The sequence below is a fragment of the Oncorhynchus mykiss genome, chromosome 6 (assembly GCF_057628025.1).
Source record: "Oncorhynchus mykiss isolate SJ-2025 chromosome 6, ASM5762802v1, whole genome shotgun sequence".
In the NCBI taxonomy this organism is placed as follows: domain Eukaryota; kingdom Metazoa; phylum Chordata; class Actinopteri; order Salmoniformes; family Salmonidae; genus Oncorhynchus; species Oncorhynchus mykiss.
This window is the reverse complement of record NC_143027.1, coordinates 66,027,094-66,050,823: the sequence shown is the minus strand read 5'-3', so window position 1 is coordinate 66,050,823 and position 23,730 is coordinate 66,027,094. Positions and strand designations below refer to the sequence as shown.

Sequence of the window (23,730 nt, the reverse complement as noted above, 5' to 3'; positions counted from 1 at the left end):
GCTGTCTTTCTGAAAAAACATGGTCTTCTTTTTACAGTTTTAATGGTGGAACGTGTTATGTGCTACAATAACTACATACCTTAGATGTTTCTAACCATGAAAGAAGTGGTGCTGCTGTGTGAACCATGACAGCTAATAGGCCTAAGCAGCAGGTCATCCATCACATGTTGAATTGAAACATTATCCTATTAAAAGTGTGTTTGTGCACCCTTACCGTCCAGCAAACGTTACCGGAGCATGGGCTCTTGGACCAACAGGCTCCGAGACAGATTCTACCCCCAAGCCATTAGAATGCTAAATAGCCATAAGACTGCTAAATAGTTCATTAATGGTTACCTGGACTATCTACACTGACCCTATCTTGCACTGACTCAATGCACACTCACAAGACTTTATATACACACTCACACACACAGTACACTGACACGCTCACACAAATCCCTCAAGAATTCACACACACACACACACACACACACACACACACACACACACACACACACTCTCTCTCTCTTTTACAGTCATCCTGTGCTGCTGCTACTCTGTTCTTTATTTTACTCTTATTATTATCTATCCTGATGCCTAGTTACTTTACCCTGCCTTCATGTACATATCTACCTCAAACACCTCATCTGGTACTGGTACTCCCTGTATAGAGCTCCATTCTTGTGTATTTTATTCCTCTTGTGTTCCATTTTTTTAAATGATTATTTTTGAACTCTGCATCGTTGGGAAGGGCTCGGCTCGTAAGCGAGCATTTCACGGTTAAGTCTACACCCGTTTTATTCAGCTCATGTGACAAATACAATTTGATTTGATTTTTGATTGCAGGGGAAGAAAATGTGCATTCCTGTGGTCAGGCTTGAGTGGACTGTGACTTTATTCTCTACTACTATTGTAACACACCCAACAGTCTTAGGGACCAGGGTGAGGCTGTCCCAGGATCCTCCCAGGGAGGAAGGATGCTAAGGGCCAAATTAGACTTCTGTCTGAATGAAGAATCAGCTGCTGGGGGACAATCCCAGGAAGAGTGGACCGACTGGCTCTTTGTGGTGTGGTGGTTTGAGTGCCATTGATATGGCCCAGGACCTTCAGGGTCATTGAGGGTCAGAGGAGACCATTCTTACCGGGGGGAAGGAATCCACAGAGCATGCCTATCAGCATGACTCTACTCTGGGGGTCACACCATAAATATCTAATCCTTTTCCTGCTGCTTTGAGTGACAACAAGAACCCTCCTTCAAGAGTTAACTCCCTCAGTCAACCCGCATCCCCACGTCATGACTTTCCCCGTTTTTCTCTAGTGGGGCACAACTATCCACCCATCAACCTGAGTGAAAATGAAATCACGTGTCCTTACGATGGTCCCAACTCCCAAAGATTGAGATCTTCCCCCTCAGCAATTCTCTTCCAGCGCTCTGTAACTCAGGCGGATGCCCAGGGCATCATCGGTTACGATGCAGGGTTACTTTTGCCCAGCGGGAAACCTCTGAAGGAGAGATGCAGAGGAGCCAGGCCAACGTAAAAGTCTGGTCTTGCGTTGGGAGAAGGTGTTAGCCAACATGTTGACAGATAGTGGAGTAAAACAGGCTGCTGCAGCGTCTTTAGGGGTGATAATTCATCCCAGTCGTATACCTCACTAAATAAGATGAACAGCTCATGTCAGCTCCGATTCTTACCTCCCACAGAGTTGAAATAAGCATGTGTGATGAAGCAGAGATGGGAGCCTTATGTTCATGTGGAGGAAAGGGTCTATCTTGATTCACAACAACTTTCAACTCCCATTGGTTCTCACTGTTTAGGGCATAAAAATCTGTTGATTCTTATTTGAATTGATTGTTCTCATTTGTATGAATGTAATTACTTCTTTCACTTTAGTTAAGTCAAAATGTTCATGGCATCGAAAAGCTTGCTTGACCCAATGGCAATTGTTTCCAATTATGTTATATGCTTTTAAAAGACGAAATTAAAAACCCAAAGATTTACTTGAAACCAACTGTACTTGAAAAGTGTGAATACAAAAGTAGAGAGAGAGAGGGATAAATAAAGTAATGTGACACTGCTTAGGTTCCAGTGAAATGAGAAGGCCGGACTTTAAAATGTTGCATTATTTGTATTTATTTATTTGATTTATTTTACCTTTATTTAACTAGGCAAGTCAGTTAAGAACAAATTCTTATTTACAATGACTGTCTACCCCGGGCAAACCGGGAATTGGAACTCTCAACAGGGGTAACTTCTCTACCCCGCGACTCCAGGCACTGTGCCACATCTCCCAGAGTAAAACACAAGTGTTGCTTAGTTTATGGGAGACACAGTATTGCCCCTTCGAAACTTTTTATGTAGGAGGAGGGCAGTTGAATAAAGTGGATTCAGAGTGCTGAATGTGGCCAGTTGCTGTTTTAGCAAATGTTGTTTTGCAGTGGAAACACAGGAAAGAAAGCAGGCTTGCCAAGACCCGCTGAGCAGTCTTTTTTCAGCCTGGTCAAGATTTTTTTTTAAATTCAGCGGTAAGCATTTGTGTGCTTTGATCTAGGAATCAGGTGTCTGCGTGAATGCCCTTATTGTCATGTTATGTGTACACAGTGTGTGAATGATTGAAAATAGCGCGGCCCCCAGGTTCATCTGGGAGAGATGACAGTGCTGGGAGGCCCGGGCCGGGATTGAAATCCCCCAGATGCTGTTTATTTTTCCAGGGGAAGGAAACCTAATTCAGTCACCCTGGCCTTGTCTAAATGCTCCTTGCGAGAAGGCGAGACTTGGGTCACGACTCTCGCCACACCCCTCCCTCCTGGTGCCTCGCCCACAACAATCCCCAGCCCCCGTCACGCAGCAGAGCAACACCTGTCTGGGTGTGCCAGACACATGCAGCAAGGTGTTGAGCTACACAACATGTGTTTACTTAACTTCTTCAGTTTTTTTCAGTGCGTTGATTTAAATGTGCTATTTTGAAAAGGCACGGGTTATATCTGCTACATCTTTCAAAAGAAACTGAACATTTGAAATGCTTATATGTGGAGCCAGCAGTGAAACTAGGGGCTAATACATTTGATAAAATAGTGAAAGCAAAGATCTTGGCATCCAAACCCCTCTGGCATCCAAGAGTATGACAGAGAGAGAGAGAGAGAGAGAGACTCCCTCTCCCTTGACAGGTGTTGTTAATGGCAGTAACTCAAGGGGCAATACCCAGACTGAACGTCCTTTCATCTGGCACACCTGAACAGAGCGCGCTCCCTGGGTTCACAGCAGGTGGAGGCTTCTGCCTGGCTGCCTCGGTGTGACATTACACAAACAACAGGCAGCACATACAGCCCCAGCCTAACAACCCAGACCTGCCTGCCACCACCTCCACTACGCTTGTTTTATACTTCACTTTAGTCACCATCCTCATGTGCAGCATCTGCATTAGGCCAGCCACTGCCTTTCACATGAAATGTTGTAGCTTTTCCATTCTAAGAACACAGTCACTGCTCCGTAGCCAATGTACCGTTGTATATTGATGATGCTAAGTGAAATATCAAGACAAGGCCTTTCATTGAGCTGGAGAAAAAAAGCCTGTTTGGTTGTTTAAAGGACGTGTTGCATTACATGGGAGGGAGAAGTAGGTCCATGGCATTGGTTGCCTTCAGCTGGACACATAATTAGAGTGGCTCCTTACCTATAATTTGCGTAATAGTTTTGGGGTGGCGGTATGTTATTACCATATGAAAAGGCTAAGCAGGGGTCATTGTGCATCGCTACAGCAATTAGAGGCGAGCTGAGGGCAGAAGAATGTTTGGAGCTGCCATTAATTGGAAATCACTACAAAGCCCATGCTTTAATTATCATTTAGTGAGAACAGCACTGCTTAAATTAATATATTTCCATTGCCATTATTTACAGTAACAGTATGAATGTCTGGATCAGTTTCCTTTCATAGCGTGAGGCTTTGAAGAGAATGGAATTCAATTAGATGAATTTGAAAGGCTGTATATGCTTGTTGTAAGGCTTTCGCATGCTAATGCAACATGCCGCTTTTACATTTAAATGGGATTTTTGTTTGTTTGTTTGTCGAGATGTATATAGTGAGATGTAAATGTCTGATGTATGATGCATATTTGACTATTGTGTGCTTCATTTGTGTCATTGTAAATTGAAAAGGACACAAAGTCCAGGATCTCAATGATGGCTTATTTTGTGCTAACCTTTCTCTCTCCTTGCTGTGTGCTTTCTGCAGGTCGGAATGAGCTGATAGCCCGATACATTAAGCTTCGGACTGGAAAGACGAGGACGAGGAAGCAGGTAAGAGGGGAGCGGGAAAGTTTGCATGGCATGTTAAAACTGCCTGTTGAATTATTTGAATTATTAAAACGGCCTGTGACTCTGCTGGAGAGAACACAGGGCACACACACACACACACACACACACACACACACACACACACACTTGCATGGAGCTTTGCTGCATGCTTGGTCTGATGGGAGGCTGTCTTACCAGACCCTGGAAGGGTTTAGTCTTCTTACAGTTATCCTGCATGAGAGGATACCTCTTCAAAAGCTCTCTCTCACACACACACCACACACACACACACACACACACACACACACACACACACACACACACACACTCTGACTTGGACACCCTCACATTACAGTAACGCAACTATAACACACTCGTTCCGTCTGGAAGAGTGTTATAAGATGGATACATTATTCAATATTTGTTGTGAAAAATGTATTTGGTGTTTTAAAATAATCACAACAGAAACTGGATTAGGACATAGATGATAGGACATTGATTAATAACAACATTTTAGTCTATTATATGTTTCCAGTTGATGTGAGCAACAGACTGTAGATATAAATAGATATTACCCATAAGCTCCCATAATATCAGTTGGTGGGAAGGTGTCTGACCATGAGGTCCATCAGTCTGGTTGAGCAGGAAGTCATGCTTATGGCCACTGGCTCGTATGTCCATGATAAACACCCCTGTGTCCAGACTGACACTCTATAGCTGGGTGGGAATTGATCAGCCAGCTAGAGAAAGTGTGCTATGTCTGTAATTCACTCTCTCAGTGGGGAATCACACAAGATAGGTTGTTTGCCTGCTGTAATATAATTTATGATACAACCAAAAAACACAAATATTTGATATTTATTTATTGAAGTGTTGAGATGTTAAGAAATCAGTCTCAATCAGAAATCATGGTAATTTATTTGAGGTAATTACCATAATTTGAAATATTATGATTACTTCCACATTCACTGCTTTAACTAAAGAGCCCTGTTCTGTATGAGACTAGAGAAAACAATATCAGGACATAGGTTGATTTAAAATAAGGAATGTCAGATTGAATTGTAATCTTATTTTGGCGAGGTGGATTGGAGTACTTCCCCATCACCCTGCTCCCCGTATTAACAGACATGCTTTTAGGCGTTGATCATTCCCCGGTGAACTACCTCAACAGCCACTTGTGTGTGATTGGCCTGATTAAGACCGAGAGCAGAGAAAGGAAATCCCCCTCAGACCAAGCGTTTGTTCCTCCCCCCATCAGAAATACAGGCTGACCACACATTATCTTACTATAGCCAACCACTTACATACTGAATATTTTATACAAAAGCATGACATATTTCCAAGTCTGTGTGAATGTTAAAAGCAGCATGGGCCTCTGAAACGACTTATCCGGCTCCCTTAAGAATACAAGACTGGCCGATTCTCATTCAGTACACAGTCGATCACATCTGCGCCCTGTTAATGTGTGCTAAAGAGGCCTGCATCCTTCTTAATCAGCTCACTTAAGTGACAACAACAGGCAACACAATGCTTTGTGGCTGTGAGCTTGGTGTGTGGCTTGGAGATGCTTTTATTATCCTATTGGGCAGCTCAAATCCCCCTGAAGTGTTCTCAACAAAGAGATGTGTAATCCTTTTTGTATTTTTGGTGTTCTTGTTTTTTTCTCTCTTCTTTTGTTTAAAAAATGGAGGTGTCTAGTCACATACAGGTCTTAGCAAGAAAGAAAGTTCGAGAAATCTCAGCTGCCATCAAGGTACGTCTGGCTTTGCCCAGTTGCAGGGGGGCTTTTCATCGCCATGGTTACAGGCTGTTCCTTTGTTTTCCTCCCCTCCCCTACCCCGCAGGTGTCTAGTCACATTCAGGTTCTTGCCAGAAGGAAATCTCGTGAGTTTCATTCCAAGCTAAAGGTATGCGCTTTTCTGCTTTTGGGCTTGTGGTTGCTGTGCGTCGCCTTACTTCCTGTTTCCCGTGGTGACAGAGTGAATGCCTGACGCTCTGATTCCCGTAGCCTAGATCCCCTGCTTATGATTAGAATTCATAATATAAACACCCTCTTTCTCTGACACACACACACACACACACACACACACACACACACACACACACACACACACACACACACACACACACACACACACCTCCATAAGTGTTTTATTTCTATTTTCTTAATTGTTATTGAACAATAAGTGCATTTGCTTTGAAAACAATTGTAAGGATCTGTTTAAATGCTTCAGGTTTTTTAATAATATTTTAGGTTTGTGAAAATATAAGATGTAGTTATTACTAGTGTCCATAATGCAAGTCTGAAAATACATGTAGATATAATGTGAATTAGAAATTCAATATTCTCATGAGAGCAAGGCTCTGTTCCACAGAGCTGAGTGGACATTCTCAAAAAGAGCTTAAAGAATTTCACTTTTTTCTGTAATTTTTTGCCAAGAAAAATATGTTAATGTTAGCCCAGACATCCGAAAGGCAAAGTCATCATTTTCTACAGTTAAATGAAAATGAGCCCAACCGCATTGGATCCTTATAAAACCCTCAAAGCAAATGGCGCTCATAGTTTGTAGACTTTGTTGCTCCTTTCTGTCTGTTTGGCATGACAATGTGAACCCAGAATCAGAGGTTGGTACTGGTGTTATCTGTACTGTATGTGGGAAAGCATGTTGGCAAGATGCATTGGCTGTTGGTGAGTGGCTGAGAGCTGGAGTTCAGAGGTCATCAGCAGAAGTCTGTTTACATGTCCCAAAGCAGACACACTATCAGCCACTGATGTGCTGCATGTTAAAAGGGTTTAGGTTCACAGACTAAGGGTGGTCTATGAAAAAACCTTTGCCTCTTTATTTTTTATGTTTTAACCTAATCATCTTCCCCTGTCCATGCTGAGTTAAGACCATGAGGAAGCAGCATCTCACCTGCCCTCTCTGCTGTTGTGCTAACTCTCCATATTGATAACTCTAGGCTATCACATTGACATTGCTATCAGTTGCCTTCTCCTCTCTGTGTACATGTGTAGCTGTCCTATTACATTCTTCCTCTGTGACTCATCTTTACCAATGTGTTGAAAATCATGTGCTAGCACCAACTATACCCTTTCAAAAAATGTCTTGTGAAAATAAATATATTGTGAAAGGTGTAATCTTGTAATAAATGTACCTGTAATTCAAAACATTTTTACAGGGGTCATTTGGCAATGTATGTGTGTTTTAAGAACCTTAAAGTTTTGCCAGATTTCTTTCGCTCTCGTCTTTATGAAGGGATGACTACATCTTTTGACTCTCACACTTTTCCCCGGTTCCCAGTGTTCAGATGGATTAATGACCCCTCATTAGTGTGTGTGTGTGTCTGTGTGTGTGTGTGTGTGTGTGTGTGTGTGTGTGTGTGTGTGTGTGTCAGCCAGCTGTAAATGCCTGGTCTTTCAGTCACAGTTTGGCTGTCTGAGTTAAAACAGCCATCTTTTGCACGGGTCTCTGTCTACTCTCATCTAAAGCAAATTAGAGATCAGCAGCAAAGAGAAAGGCACGCGTCCCCCTCCATTTTACAGGGAACATCGCTGTATATCTGCTCTTTCTCTTTTCTTATCTGAGACATGTTGAGTGAAATGACAGTCATTATGGTGCCATTCTTTGTGCTACTTCTCTCGAGCCATGGCTGACCATAATGATCAAATCCTCAGACATTCCAAGTCCACCACATTCTCCAAAATGTCCCACCCCACATTATTATTATCCAAGTTTCAGTGTGACAGCAGTGCTAGTTGATTAATGAGTCTGAGGTTCCTGTACCGATACATTATTTCAGTGTAATGTTTTGACAGAGGACCTGGCATGAAGACTTCAAAGTGCAGTTTGCTTTGAATACACATTTTAATATTTTATACCGTTTAACAATGGTATTTTGTCAATCAGGGTTTTCTTACATTTTTGTTATGACCAAAGGATATCATGTCCTAAAAGATGATTCAATAGATTTCATATCATTTTACAAGCAAATCTGATTAACTGAAATCTGATTAATTGAATGAAATCATACGACTTTCACCTACATTGTCAAATTGATTGAAGTGATTTCTAGAAATGCTCTTTGTTATCAAGGTATTGTGCGTTGGATCATTGAAATCAAAATGCTCATTGTTAAACCATAAATTGTTACATCTTGCTAATGCAGGATTGTTGTCCAGAGGGATTGTAAAATTACAATAAAACCTTGTTTGTTTGCATTCAGGTTACAAGCATGGTAAGTATCAATTATCTGTCCAAGCTCCTGGCTCTGCTCTTGCCAGACCTGTCAGCTGGTTGAGTATCTTTGCTTCTGCTATTGTACCATAGCTGCTGCTGCAGCCCATTGACTGTCTAGTCTGTGGTCCTCTGTCATAGCTTCACACCCCTCCATCTACAGATACTGTACAGCTCTTGCCAGCATGCTCACCCTCAGCTTCTGCATGTGTTCTCATGGGGATCCTAGTTCTGTAATGATGGGTCAGAAGTCATACTGTATACTGCTCTACTTGTGTTGGGATAAGAAACTACATTTCTGTTTGTTTGTGCTGCTGTGTTAACACACAGTAGAAACGGAATGCCATAGATAGGGTTTAGCTGGATGGTATACAGTAGACAACTGAGTGGAATTGATGCTAGCGAGTATTTCTCCGTCGTTCCCTCAGCCACTAACTCCCTAACTCACTACCCCACTACTGTCAATGAATTAACCTTTCTTGATATCAACATTAAATTAACTGTGATTACATTTTTTTTTCCTGATACACAAAGGCTGAGAGTAGTCCTCGTGTACTGTATTGAGCTGAAGCCTTTCTCATAAGGAGAATAGTGGGGGGACGTGGTGAGAGGAGCCATGAAAGGAACTCTTAACCAAAGCGTTCGTCCTTCGGACTTACTTTAGTCATTCTCTTTGTATGGTTAACTGTTCTGTCAGGCAGACAAATCCAGCCTTGACATAAGAACTATTGAATTATGTTATATTCAAGGAATAGCGGAGAAAGGAGTTATTATTACTCACTCTATTACCTATTCTATATGGTAGGAAGTGTGTTAGAGATAGATTAGTCAACAAGGAAACGTGCTTTTATTAAGTGCATACCCGCACGTACCATTTTATTCAGGAATTCAGTTTTCACCTTACTCTGTGGCACATTCCTTTGAAACAATCCACTTCTTTAATGGCTGCCGCAATATGTTTGCTTTTAACGTGCCTGCTGTCCGTCATTGTTGGAGGCGAGTGTGTGTGCTCGTGTGTTTAGAAGCGTGGCTGTTGTTATCACTGTTCTATGTCCCCCATCTTGCCCTCTGTGAGTGCTAAGCCTTTTGTGACGGCTGTTGAAGGATCAGACCGTGAAGGACAAAGCCCTCCAAAGCATGGCCTCCATGTCCTCGGCTCAGATCGTCTCTGCCACCGCCATCCACAACAAGCTGGGCCTGCCAGGCATCCCGCGCCCAGCCTTCCCCGGAGCGGCAGGGGTAAGAGGCTCGCCGGCAACCCACTATCGGTCCACTCAGACCAACACACCACAGAGGGCAGCCACCAGGCCCCCTGCTCCCCAGCCAACACAGCTGACGTTCCATCCAAATCACATTACACACACCATGGTTTTATGGAAACTGACCACATCTGATAAGCACAAAATCAAAATGAATGCTATTCGAGATAACTACATGTATTAATTGTGCTGCTTGGAAGTATTTGTCGGGGATGTGTGTTTGGATGTTTTGTTGTGTATTGATTTATCTAATTTTCTAGTTTTGGCAGGGCATGATATCAACAGCCCAACCTGGATCATCACAAGAGTGAGTATCATGTTCTCTTCTCAGAAAACATGCAATGTGACAGTTTTCTATTTCTCTCCCCCTCTCTGTCACCCTCTTGCTGTTCCACTCACTTTCTCGATCTCTGTCGCTCTATTTCACGTACTCGCCAATATTTTCTTTGTGGGTGCAGCGGTTCAAGGGTCCATATAGAAATGATAGATAGAAATGGATGGGCTCTCGTACAAATACTTCAGTCAGCCTTCTTTCTTCTTTGCTGTTTGTCAGTGATATGTTCAATATGTTGCTCTGTAGAAGTTCCAGACCATTGCATTTTTCCCTCTGTTTTAGCATCAAGCCATTCACCCAACAAGCATATCCCATACAGCCGGGAGTAACAACGATTTCCAGTAAGGCTTTCGCTCATGCAAATTTCCTTTTTTCTTAATAAGTAGACCTATAGCATTGTTTAAAATCTGACATTATAGTGAGCTATGGAGATAAAATTCAGTTTGTTATGTCAGAGAGAGAGTGTTACTCATGGTGGTTGTGATGCAGGCTTTGAGCCCACATCAGCCCCAGCCCCAACAGTCCCAGCGTGGCATGGCCGCTCCATTGGGACATCCAAGCTCCGGCTGGTGGAGTTCTCTGCCTTCCTGGAGCAGCAGAGAGACCAAGACTCTGTGAGTATCCTTTTATCCAGAGCGACTTACAGGAGCAATCAGGGCTAAGTGCCTTGCTCAAGGGCACATCAACATATTTTTCACCTACACGACTCTGGGATTCAAACCAGCAAGCTTTTGGTTTCTGGCCCAACACTCTTAACCACTAGGCTACCTGCCGCTACTCGTCACCACTCTGCATATGTATTATATGTATCTTGCATGTACCACTCTACCAGGCTACTCATCACCACTCTGCATATGTATTATATGTATCTTGCATGTACCACTCTACCAGGCTACTCATCACCACTCTGCACCACTACACACTGCCACTGACCTATTCACTGTATCCAGACTGGCACTACCTCAGGGTTATTTATGGGGTTTTAATGTTGAGGGAAAAAATACCCGCACGCTCTTATAGCTCTTCTTTTTCATGAAAGCATGTAAAAGCATGTCAAGATAGGGAGGGTATTGTCTGTATTCATGGCCACTCTCATGAGACATAGCCGTCAGTCATTTCCAGCTCTTATCAGCCAGTTCTGGCCCTCTCTCAACACACAGAGGATCTAGCTGCACACTGTCGAGGATCAAAGAGACGAGAATGAATGCACACACTAGATTGAGTTCCCTTCACTAGTTCTGACCGACCATACACACACAGAGCACTGGGATTAGGGAAAGTAAGATGGACCACAGACCCATGTCACGTCATGTGAAAAGGCACACAGACCAGCAGCCCCTAAGCTCATGCCTCACATTCTTTATTGTTTGGTTTGGACATGAGCGATCTGTCTTGGTTTGTCTGCATTCCCCCAAGAATTTTATTTTGTTATTGATATCACATGACAGCCATTAATCTTGTATTTAGCTGAATATTTGAGATGGTTACATGGCCTTAAGGCTAGGCTGGAGAGGCCATGCAGCACTCTGATACTGAAGTAAAGGGCAACAGTGACTTTGAAATAACCCTCATGATAAGATTTGACTCTCACAACCAGAGCATTAGGGCAATAGTACAGATTTAATTGTGAAGATATTCCCGGATTTGCTGGCATTCCTCCTTTTTGTCTTATGACTATATATGACTATCTTATTTATATTTTTTATCTCATAAACCATGGAGAACAGACTGACTGATACTGTAAATATAATCGTTTTTTTTGAGGATCTCAGGCAGCCAGATGTTCTACAGTTATTGAAAACAGAACAGTAATAAACTTCAACTTCTGCATGAGAGATCAATACTCAAAAGCATTTTTTTCTGATTTACAAATGCGTCTTTTTGATATTAGTTGTGTAAGATCCTCCTGTTTACTGTCTTTCAGTACAACAAGCACCTCTTTGTGCACATCGGACAGACGAACCACTCCTACAGCGATGCCTTGCTGGAGTCAGTGGACATTCGTCAGATTTATGACAAATTCCCTGAAAAGAAAGGAGGACTGAAGGAGCTCTTTGGCAAGGGTCCCCAGAATTCCTTCTTCCTCATAAAATTTTGGGTGAGTATCATGTTGCTAAGTATCTGCACTGGTCTGGTGACTGAATAGCACTTTAGTGTGTACAGTAGGCATGTGTGTTTGTATGAAGAAAGAGGTGAAGAAAAGATACGGAGAAGACCAGTATTGTGGAAAGGAAAATAAACTCAGATATTTAAACAAATATGTTCACAGAATGATTTACTATTAATTAGCCTGTGAAATGAAACTGGTGAGATTTAATGCATTTTGTTCTACCTTAGTATCTCTATAAAGATATATTGTATATAATTTCTCATGTTTCTATAGTATAAAGCATTTCCTGTTTTACAACCCAGAGAAAACAGGATTTGTTTGGTTTCATCTCCAGTGAATGGGTTTAATCAGAGGCTAAACACTGAAGATGGCTGCAGAATGCATGTTGCTATATTTGGCCTCGCATAGCAGGAGAGCTTGTGATCAAAGCGCTCGCTAATTCAGTGTAATATCTCAAAACAATGGAGTGACCTGGTTGCACTCTTAATGGCTGTTTAAACATTGCATGTATTTTACCCCAATGGAAAATGCTAACTAGCGGCAGCCAACAAAGTGGGGCTCGCTGTCGCAGCCAGAACAGCCCGCTCAAATTCCTTTTGAAGTGACCGGCCAATCTGAATTTCAAATGAAAGGCACAATCTGCACAATAATTAAAGTGTAACTGCTTTGACTAATGAAGGAGGAGGATGCTATAGAAGGAGATGTGCTCTTTTTGTCCCCATAATGAACATGATGTCCTGGAACTAGAGAGCTGCCCTCAGAGCACTGCTCCTTTTCACTAGCATGAATCAGCCTCTTAACATAACTTCATTTAATCTCCCTTAAAATCTAGTTCCAAATATGGATTACATTTACATAGTCATTCAGAGGTGGCTAAGAAGTTTGTTATTTATTTAAGACTGTCCATTCATTTGATCACTGATGCCCCGCCAGATGATAATACATTCACAGGTGTAGGATATTTTTTATTTGAAATAAATTACTTTCAATCTACACTAACATTTTTCCATTGCATGGTGCATATACATACAATACTGTTCTGCATGCCATTAAATTGTCATCTCATTGCCCTCTCACTAGAGAGCAGTATTGTGATGACCATTCTTTGCTAAAACACATTTCTCTCACCTCATATGGATGAACAAATTAGACACATTTCTGTCTTACCAATGACTAATTTTGTGTTATTTGTGGTTCCCAGGCTGACTTGAACTGCAACATTCAGGATGAAGTGGGGGCTTTCTATGGAGTGACCAGTCAGTATGAGAGCTCCGAGAACATGACAATCACCTGCTCAACTAAGGTGTGCTCCTTTGGCAAGCAGGTCGTCGAGAAGGTGGAGGTGGGTAAAAAAATATATTCTGTAAATGACATATTCACCTGTTGATAGCAGTATATGTGGAGGCTGAAGAAGCTCACACCTGGTTAGGTGAGGTGCTGGCAAGCAAAGTAGAACACTTTAAAAAGAAAAGCTTCACACTCTAGGAGTTCAGATGCAATAATTTATTACCAATGTTCCGACAGCCAGGCTGTCTTCATCAGGGTTTAATGACAAACACTGCGGTTCACTAGTTTATATAGTTTGGAAGGACACACACAGGTGTCTGTAATCATGGCCAGCTGTGACATGATTTCATTGGTCGATTTACAAATATCAATAGAACATGTAAAAAAGCACGAATGGATTGCATACGATCATAGATTTTATTATTATTATTTATTTATAATGTTTTTCACCTTTATTTAACCAGGTAGGCTAGTTGAGAACAAGTTCTCATTTACAACTGCGACCTGGCCAAGATAAAGCATAGCAGTGTGAACAGACAACACAGTTACACATGGAGTAAACAATTAACAAGTCAATAACACAGTAGGAAAAAAAGGATAATATGAGAGTCTATATACATTGTGTGCAAAAGGCATGAGGAGGTAGGCGAATAATTACAATTTTGCAGATTAACACTGGAGTGATAAATGATCAGATGGAGATACATGTACAGGTGTGCAAAAGAGCAGAAAAGTAAATAAATATAAACAGTATGGGGAGGAGGTAGGTAAATTGGGTGGGCTATTTACCGATAGACTATGTACAGCTGCAGCGATCGGTTAGCTGCTCAGATAGCAGATGTTTGAAGTTGGTGAGGGAGATAAAAGTCTCCAACTTCAGCGATTTTTGCAATTCGTTCCAGTCACAGGCAGCAGAGAACTGGAACAAAAGGCAGCCAAATGAGGTGTTGGCTTTAGGGATGATCAGTGAGATACACCTGCTGGAGCGCGTCCTACGGGTGGGTGTTGCCATCGTGACCAGTGAACTGAGATAAGGCGGAGCTTTACCTAGCATGCACTTGTAGATGACCTGGAGCCAGTGGGTCTGGCGACGAATATGTAGCGAGAGCTACATCATATAGGCCTACAAACACTTTATTTACAATGGATAACAAAAACACAATCATCACAGGAATGGCTTCAGATCAAACTCTACAATGAGACCTTTAAATTAAAGATCCAGGTGGCCTCCAGGTGGCCTCTAGTTTTATCAATAAATTGTCAAGGTCACCCCCTCTCTTAGGGAGGGTGACATGTTCGATGCCAATATAGGGAAGGCATACGGTATGTGTGACATATCTATCAGTATATGCGTCACACGTTTCTGGATGTTGGTTCTCTCTCTCTCCCCAGACGGAGTATGCCCGGTTTGAGAACGGACGCTTTGTGTACAGGATAAGCCGGTCTCCCATGTGTGAATACATGATCAACTTTATCCACAAGCTCAAACACCTGCCTGAAAAATACATGATGAACAGTGTCCTGGAGAACTTCACCATTCTTTTGGTAAGGATTACTTCCTGTCCTGTCCTGTCCGTCCTACTACTGCTTCCTAAAGCAGCCAATTACAAAAGCCTCTCTCACTACTCTAACCTGTGGCTAGGACCCTCCCTCTCCTTTATCCTAGCTTTCTGCTGGGCTCCTTTGGCTCCAGCGAACCTGAAAAGAGGAGCTCTGACCGGGACCTGAGATGAGCCTCGCTCCCTTCACCTGCATCCCTCACATTCCACAGGGGATGGAACGCAGTGTGAGGAGTCTTATCATCTGCAGGGGAGAGGAGGGGAGGGGAGCGATCACAGGGGGTGGGGACCCCTGTTATTAGCCATCACATGGGGGCTTAAAGTCCTATTCTCCACTGCAGAGAGAGCTCTTTTTAATGGATGTGTGGGTGTGCACTCTCAACCCTGCCCCGGTTTTGTTTGTTTCATTTTTTTTTTCACCCACTCCTTTAATTTCCTTAGATTTACAAATTGACTTGTTTTTGTCACATTGTTTGCTGATTGAGATCTGTCCGTGGGCCTTTTAACATCGGAAAGTCCTTTTCCTGAGACCCATATTCCTCTCCAGAGACTGCTCATTGCATTACATGGAGTGGGATTGCGTTAGGTCTGAATGACTAACATGACATCTCCGTCTCTTCCAGGTGGTGACGAACAGGGACACACAGGAGACTCTGCTGTGTATGGCGTGTGTGTTTGAGGTGTCGAACAGCGAGCACGGTGCACAGCATCATATCTACCGACTGGTGAAGGAATGAGACTCCTGAACCCCCTGAATCCTCCCTTTACATAGACTAAAGAACCTCAAAACAAATTGACAGTGCCTCTAGCTGAAAATCACACATGCACTGCTTTTCGGTCACATTTTGGGTGAAGCCTATTGTTAGTCATTTCTTTGTATATTAATGTATGTATTTGATGTTTGACTGCAGCTGTGAATTGCGGTACAGTTGTTCTATGTTTTGATACAGGAGAAATTCTTCATTTTAAAGGATGGCGAGTCAATCTTTGTTTGTAGGATGTACATATAAAAGAGGCAGTATATAAGGAATCTGTTGGTTGGGTTTAATTTGGTCAGCAGACATTATGTGTATGTTGTCTTCTTTCGCTTTGATCTTGTAATGTACACTTAGAAAACACTAGGAAGATGTTGTCTGTTCCCCATTGGTCCTGTAAACTACGTGTATATCTGTAGTTGATTTGTGAGCGTATAGGTCACAGGAGGTTGGTAGCACCTTAATTGGGGAGAATGGGCTTGTGGTAACGACTGGAGTGGAATCAGTGGAATGGTATCAAATACATCAAACACATGGTTTCCAGGTGTTTGATGCCATTCCATCTGCTCCGTTCCGGCCATTATTGTGAGCCGTTCTCCACTCAGCAGCCTCCTGTGGTATAGATATACAAACCGTACATACACACTTGACCAATAGGTTTTCCAAAGAAAAGCATTTAAAAAAAAATTAAAAATTGGTGATAATGGCATTTCTTCACGAAAGTTAGTCGAAGGCAAGTGATTGTGGGCATCATAATAGTGAAGTTATTGCTTTACAAAAGCATCTGTTTCTTTCAGGGAAATAAGATACCGATCCCTGTGGACAATCCACGGTCTTAGACACTAACAGCAGAATGAATGCACTGTGATTACACTACAGAGGCCTGGTTCAACCTGTGTCTGCCTCAGACAGGGCTTACAAGTCTTACATTGCAATAAGGAAACCATACATCTGTCCTGTTCCAGTGTCCTACGCTACAAACGAGTCCCTCTCTTCTGAGAAGACAGTCATTCATATGGATTTGATTCTAAAAACATGAAAGCACTACTTTAGCTACTCTGAGTGGACTGTCACCTTGTCCTAAGCACTTGTTTCCCCTTCTAGGACATGCCGATTTTTAACTTTTTCGTTTTTCTTTTAGGTGTGTGGTTTAAGGTTTTAAGATATCCTGAAATAACCGTGAGAACATCGATCACTTCTTAGACAGTGGGCTGTGTTCAGTATGCAGTTACATTGCCTCTGAACAGATTGTGTATTTTTTTCTGGCCATTACAGTGTAATTTCTACTAAGTCCTAGCCAGTGTCGCTGCCTTTACGTTCACACCACCCTATGAATCTGTGGCCTACACCAATTCCGAGCCTTAAACATGTTACGGATGTGTGAATTCCAAAAGATGCCACTAAAGCTGTGATCTCTTTCCTAAGCTGGGTGACTAATTTTCACATTTTGTAGGAATTCTACTACAGTACAATCTGCCAAAGTGTAACAGTGTACAGTGCCTTATTGTATGGTGTCAAACTGGCCTTGGTTCACTTTTAAGAATGTATTTTGTTTTTAACACGCACAAAAAAATATATAAAATCACTCACCAATATACATATTGGTACAAAATCTTACCACACACACACGAGTTAAACTGAGTTACTTTTTAACATAAATAAGAACTGACTTTGCCTTTCCTGTTTTGAAAGACCAAAAATACAGAGATACATACGATCTCTAGTCATGTCCTGCACTGTAGCATGGAAGTGCCTTTGGTTTAGAATCTCCAGCAATGAAAACACTAAATAATTACGAATTAAGCATTGCTAAACCAAAAAGAGATGTAATGAAACCAATCACCACATTGCCTTGCTGAAGGTTTGTACTAGATGACAAGGGACAGTGAGTGAATCGATCCATGGTGAAATAAAATATATATTAATATAATTTGGTTTTAATAAGTGATCTGTTAAGAAGAGTGCCTGTACTAGTCATGTGTGTAAATGTATAGTCTGTGAAAGGCCTGTTTGACCAGACAGCAACTGATAGAATGGAGGATGGTGACTCGTTCCAGCAGATGTGAAGTCACATAAGGCTTACAACTTTACCTTAAGAAGAGATACATGTTTCCTGATTCTTACTAAATTATTTATGGGAACATCTTATTCTGAATCATTGCAGAAAATGTTTCTGGTGGATACAGACAATGTTGGTTCAATTGCTCAGTATTTTTGCTACAGCCCTATGGAGACTGGAGTTCAGTAGGCATATGTATTTTTCCTTTGTTAACTGTTTTATCTCCCTTTTTGCCCTGTGTACTAGTTCACGTTTAGGAATTACTTACTGAGGTGTTCCTGTTTTATTGTTCTACATGTATATGATGGTTTGTGATTACATTTTGGGTATATTCCAAGCCCCAAGAGGGTGGTGATGCTGTTACTGCTACACTGCTGGTACATTTGACATGTCAGTTCCAGGCTGGAACAGCTGACTGTACCTCCCATGTCTCTGGGGACCAGAAGACTGTTGCCTTTGGTCAGATGAATTGTCTGGAGGACACTCTGAATAAAATGGACATAAAGCATGGATGTGTAACGGAATCTCGACACAAAGATATCAGCAGTTTAGCTCTTGTTGTTATTTGTTTGTAATTTGGTCTAAATGTAGGTACTGGTACCTTTTTTGTTGGTTATTACCATTTTAAGATGTTGGCTTTAAAGTGAACTTTTCCATAGTTCAGATAGTATCATAAAAACAACTATTGGGTTTGTGTGCAGAGATTTTCTTTGTAAAAAGGTGCTTTGTATAAAATGATATATCCTGGCTTTTCTTGGTACAGAAGTGTGATACCTTTTCATATCCACGACAGTAACGCGTTGGAGCAAGGGACAGAAAACAAAACCTGCTATGTGTATGTGTTCTCTACTGCATATGGTCTTGTCTTTGCTCCGTAACATTTTGATGCCTTCTTGATAAAGTGGTCGATATTTTGTAGCTTTCTAGATACTTTGTATGTATACAATATTGAAGTTAAATAAATCAGGAAAAATATGGTCTCCTTTTTATTTTGTGAACAACTGACAGTGAGAATACAAAAACAATTTAGAGCATCTCCACATGAATACATTAAATTAGAACTTAACCTTTAGATAAATAGACATAATATGTAAGAACACATCAGCTGTACTAACCACAAACAACCAACAGAGGGAGCCATTCCCTGCCTTTTGTATTGGTGCCAGCCTTGTTATAGTATCTCCATTATGTTACAGTATGTCATGTGGCAGTATTTTCAGTTATGAAACTGGTTTTCGTAATCTGGGACAACAAAAGAAGTCCCTATAAAAACAATAATGAAGCCACTTACACAGGCTGCACTCTTTGATAAAGATAGGAGTGTCTGTTAAATGTAAACTATCTAGAGCAACTTTCATGGGGAATTAGGGTTAAGTGCCTTGCTCAAGGGCACATGAACAGATTTGTCATGTATTCGGCTGGGGGACTCGAACCAATGACCTTTCAGTTACTGGCCCAAAGCTCCTAAGGTTCCGCTACGCTACCTGCCACCCGATGTTATCATCCCTAAAGCACAGCCCTCTCTCAGCTAAAGTTCTGTGCTTCGTTCATTTTGAATTAGATCTAACATTACTATTGCGCTTAATTATATATATATTGTGAATGATTTATGAAGCATTTGTGTCATTATAAAATGTATCACTTTCCTTTTTTGCGTAACAGTTATCATGGGTAATACTGAACGCTAACACCAGATGGAACCATTATCAAATGAAAGACTTGTCCATTGGACCAACCTAAAAAAGACAAGGTCACAGTGCTGCTGTTTGGCTGTTGCACTGACATGGTCATTCTGTAACGCTGTTGTAAATAGCATATTTTAACCTGGAGCCTATTGCTCTCTCATTCACTCACTCAGACATCGATTACACCTTGTAACGGTTTTATGTTGTAATGATTGTAACGCCAGTAGTTTAGTGTGCTTAGTAATCAGAGAGAACAACTCGTCCATCTACAGAATGCCCTCTCCCTATCCTCTCTCTCCACTGACACTGTCCACATAATATCTAACAGATGTGTGTCTGTCTGTCTGGCTCATGTGTGTGAGAGGATCTGATTATGGAGTCATTTTTAAATCCATGCACAGTGCACCAGTGTAATCTTCCCAGGGGTCAGAGCCCTGCCAGATTTGGACTACTACACTCCCTGTGTTTCTAGGGAGTCCTTTACACAGCTGTATCTGAGTACAAGAGGAAGAATACTGGACCCTCATAATGGGTGTGAAATGTTCCTTACTATGGTCTTGATTCATGGTGTAGCTGTCCTCACGTGACAGGTACCAGCAGGGGGTCAGAATGTCTCTCTTAATTTCAGATAAATCCTCGAGATCAAGGTTAGAACGCTGCCTTCTGAATGAACCAGGAAGTGGTCGTCTAAGTGTCAGACTGTGTCTTCCCATTCGGGACAGATGTCATTTCAACGTCTAGTTTAGGTTTACATTTGGTTGATTTGTCATCTAACAGGAATTCAATGTGAAATCAACAAAGAATGTCACCATGTAATTGGATTTAGATGAATAGTTAGCTGGAAGAAAAACAAATCCCTTACTTTTCCCACGTTGATTCAGTGTCATCACAATTCATTATTTTTTGTTGAAATTACGCGGAAACATTGATTCAACCATATTTTTTTTACCACTGGGTTGTTAATAAGCTGATGTTGATGATCAGCATGTATGAATAGAAAAGTGAGATGAGGCAATATATATTGTGGAACCCCGCGAAGCTGACTCAATACAATCGCTTTTCTTTTACCATCTGTTTGTTGTGGTGTTTGTTAGTCAAGTGAAATGTGTGTGTCACCCAGAGACGATGCATGGTGCAATGTATTAGGCTACAGCCTCCTATGCAGATGTGTGTAAATTAGTATTACTTTGTACACTGCATGCTAATGCATTATTTTTTTTTTTGTAAGTATATATGCTCAGCAGTAAGATAATATCTTCTGATGTAGGGATGTCAGTACCTTATTTCACACCTCCCATTGTCATTATTTGAAGTGTTGCATAACCCCCAGGGCTGTCTGCGTTTATGTCGGCATCAGCCAAGGCACCAGCCCAGGTACATCAGTCAAGGGACAGTAAATTATTATAAATTAATATTAGTAATAATACTAGATGCGCATGTATACACTTATTATTCTAAGTGTTGTTATAATTTAGTATATCACTACTATTGTTATTGATGTGGTAGTTGTTGTAATTATTGTTATAATTATTAGTTGTAGTATTAGTCGTTTGTTGTTGTTATTCATTGATAATAGTGTTGTTGTTGTTGTTATCATGTTTTATCAAAATACGCAATCAGGTTCTCTGGGAGAGTAACACACTTCATGGGCGGTGTTACTTGTTGTGTTTAGGAACTGTAAAGTTGTCATGTGATCAAAGCAGAGCGAGTCTCCGGTTGTACGCACAGCGCGCAAAGGGCGCAGTTGAGTGTGCTTACTTGGACACAGAGCAAACAGCGACAGCGGCTACATGGACTTCCCATCCTCTACCAACTACTTGAGGGAACGCGTAAAATGAACAATTTATATCAGAATGTTGGATGTTGCTTTATTTTCTAACGTATGTGGATGTACAATTAATTTAGCACTTGCATGACAAAACTCTGTTCTAATCCGTTTCCCTCCTCAAAAAACGGAATTTGAATGGTATTCTAAAGGGGAATAACGTTTCGTTTTAGTTTATGATGGAGTCCAAGGAAAGTACGATATCTGTGTGGGTTTGCCGAGAAGAGAAGCTTGTCTCCGGACTGTCAAAGCGCACAACCTGTGCAGATGTGGTCAATGTGCTCCTAGAGGATCAAAACTTGAAACAACGTGTCTCTGCAGCTATGCTCTCGGGATCAACCCAGTCCTATTGCATCGTAGAAAAATGGAGAGGATCTGAAAGAATTTTGCCGAATAAAACAAAGATCCTTCGACTTTGGGGCGCGTGGGGAGAGGAGCAGGAGAACGTGCGGTTTGTGTTGGTTAAAAATGAGGCTTCTTTGGCTAACCATGGACCCCGGAGCGCAGAGGCGCGTGTGGTGCTCAGTAAGGAGAGCCCGTGCATTTACAAGGGGACAGCAAGAGCCACCATGGGCTTCTCACCTGAGAAACAACGTCGGATTGTCAGGAAAGCTTTCAGAAAGTTGGATAAAATAAATAACAAGAGGGCGCAAACCGTGTCCAAGGATGCGCCCACTGGGGAGAAAATGGAAACTTTGGTTCACTTGGTCATATCCCAGGACCACACAATCCGCCAACAGATCCAGAGAATTAAAGAACTGGACAGAGCGATAGAAAGGTATGAAGCTAAAGTTCATTTTGACAGAATGAAAATGCATGGGATCAATTACGTGCAGGACACATACTTAGTGGATGCGCATTCTGACTGGCTCTCCAAGCAGGAGGGTGAGAAGCCGTGCTCGGCGGAGGCTGTTGCCCAGTTCGAGGAGTATGCCCAACGGTGTGAGGAGGTGATTCGACTTCAGGATGAATTGGCTGAGCACGAAGCGCTCATGGACAGCATTACTGTGGAGATCCAAGAGGAACTTAACCAGAGGTGGATGGAGCGAAGGCAAGAGGAGCTGTCAAGTAAAAAGGTGGAACTCAGCGCGGGAGAGACCGCTATGTGGGTATCAACGGCCCATGCGACACACACTGAAACTTTAGCCCTCGAGGCTGATACATCATTAGAGAACGATTTGTTTCTGGAGGAGGAGAGGATCAAAACGCAGCTGGATACTAGTTTATACATTGGACTGCGCTTGAACACGGATTTGGAGGCTATTAGGAGTGATTTGAATACAACCCAGGATATTTGGGAGGTGAAAGAAAAGGAGATACGGGATTTGCTGGAGAAAGTGAACTCATTGTATATAGAGGATGACGAGACACAAGGCGAGGACAATGACCGCAACTCTGTGGTTACTGAGGCAGCAATGATGCATCCCCTGGAGACGAAAAGCGAGTGGGTGGAGCAAGCCAGGGGGCTTTCAAAGACTTGCAATGCCAACGATGACGACTCAGACACTGGCCTGAGCTCCATGCACAGTCAGGACTCGGATAACCCACCTGTGTGCGAGTCATTGGTATGAATTGCCAGGATGCTTCAAATTCTATTGACAATTATGGGACATAATTACTGTATGTCTAAAAACTCAGGGATCTGACAGAGTTTATCCCCAAAATGAACAACACAATATAATGTATTCAAAAATGTCCCAAAATGTATGGACTATTATGTAGCATACCCCAATACATAGTCAAAATACTTGGTCACTTAAATATATGCAATTATAGCTATTCACATATTTTGCTGCCTTTTTTTAAAATAAAACCCTTTGACCTGTGCCAGGATATGACACACCTCTGTGTTATCGTGACGGGTTATTATTGATTAAGGAATGGAAATCTTTGTGTTTGCAAGACTAAACAGACTTAAAATAGACCATGCTAAATGTAACACTGATCAAGTGCTAATTCTAGTTGGAAGTGAAGTAGTGCTCTGCACTTATCCAATGTGATTTTGTGGACACACTGATGAGTCTTAAATATGAAGGGTGTATGACATACTAAAATAAAGATAAGCTTTTTAAATTATGTGCAATTGCTTAATTGAAATGTGTAGAAAATTACTTTGCCTTGCCTAATCAATACTAAGTCTGCAAATTGTATGCATCAGGAAAGAGTTTGAGAAGAGTAAAAAGTATAGGATGATGTTAAATAATGTATGTGTATGCATGTGTGGTGTGCGTGCATGCATGTGCGTATGTGTGAGAGTGTATAGATGCATGCATCACTGTTTGTGTGTGTGTGTGTGTGTGTTCATGCCCTTGTGGCCATGTGTACTTTAGAGAGACGGTAGGTAGGGT

At 41.8% G+C, this 23,730-nt stretch overlaps 1 protein-coding gene and 1 pseudogene across 12 annotated transcripts in view; both read left to right on the top strand.

Moving 5' to 3' along the window:
* Positions 1-18,847, top strand: part of LOC110526376 (transcriptional enhancer factor TEF-1) — a 56,531-nt gene extending 37,684 nt beyond the window's left edge. For 4 of the 11 annotated variants that reach the window (XM_090238629.1, XM_021607299.3, XM_090238628.1 and 1 more), the window contains 11 exons: positions 4,213-4,277; positions 6,119-6,181; positions 8,499-8,510; positions 9,614-9,748; positions 10,029-10,075; positions 10,385-10,443; positions 10,592-10,716; positions 12,027-12,200; positions 13,414-13,554; positions 14,892-15,044; positions 15,682-18,847. In XM_090238629.1, the coding sequence (XP_090094755.1) occupies positions 4,213-4,277; positions 6,119-6,181; positions 8,499-8,510; positions 9,614-9,748; positions 10,029-10,075; positions 10,385-10,443; positions 10,592-10,716; positions 12,027-12,200; positions 13,414-13,554; positions 14,892-15,044; positions 15,682-15,795 (1,088 nt within the window). In that variant the 3' untranslated portion in view covers positions 15,796-18,847. Of the gene's footprint in view, positions 1-4,212; positions 4,278-5,964; positions 6,028-6,118; positions 6,182-8,498; positions 8,511-9,613; positions 9,749-10,028; positions 10,076-10,384; positions 10,444-10,591; positions 10,717-12,026; positions 12,201-13,413; positions 13,555-14,891; positions 15,045-15,681 lie in introns of all 11 variants that reach the window. The other 7 variants (XM_090238626.1, XM_021607296.3, XM_021607295.3 and 4 more) reach the window with 4 other exon arrangements.
* A 2,412-nt stretch (positions 18,848-21,259) lies between these two features.
* On the top strand, positions 21,260-23,455 carry LOC110526375 (ras association domain-containing protein 10 pseudogene; annotated as a pseudogene). The gene has a single exon (XR_016496816.1). The product of XR_016496816.1 is annotated as a ras association domain-containing protein 10 pseudogene (transcript).
* The last annotated feature ends 275 nt before the right edge of the window (positions 23,456-23,730 follow it).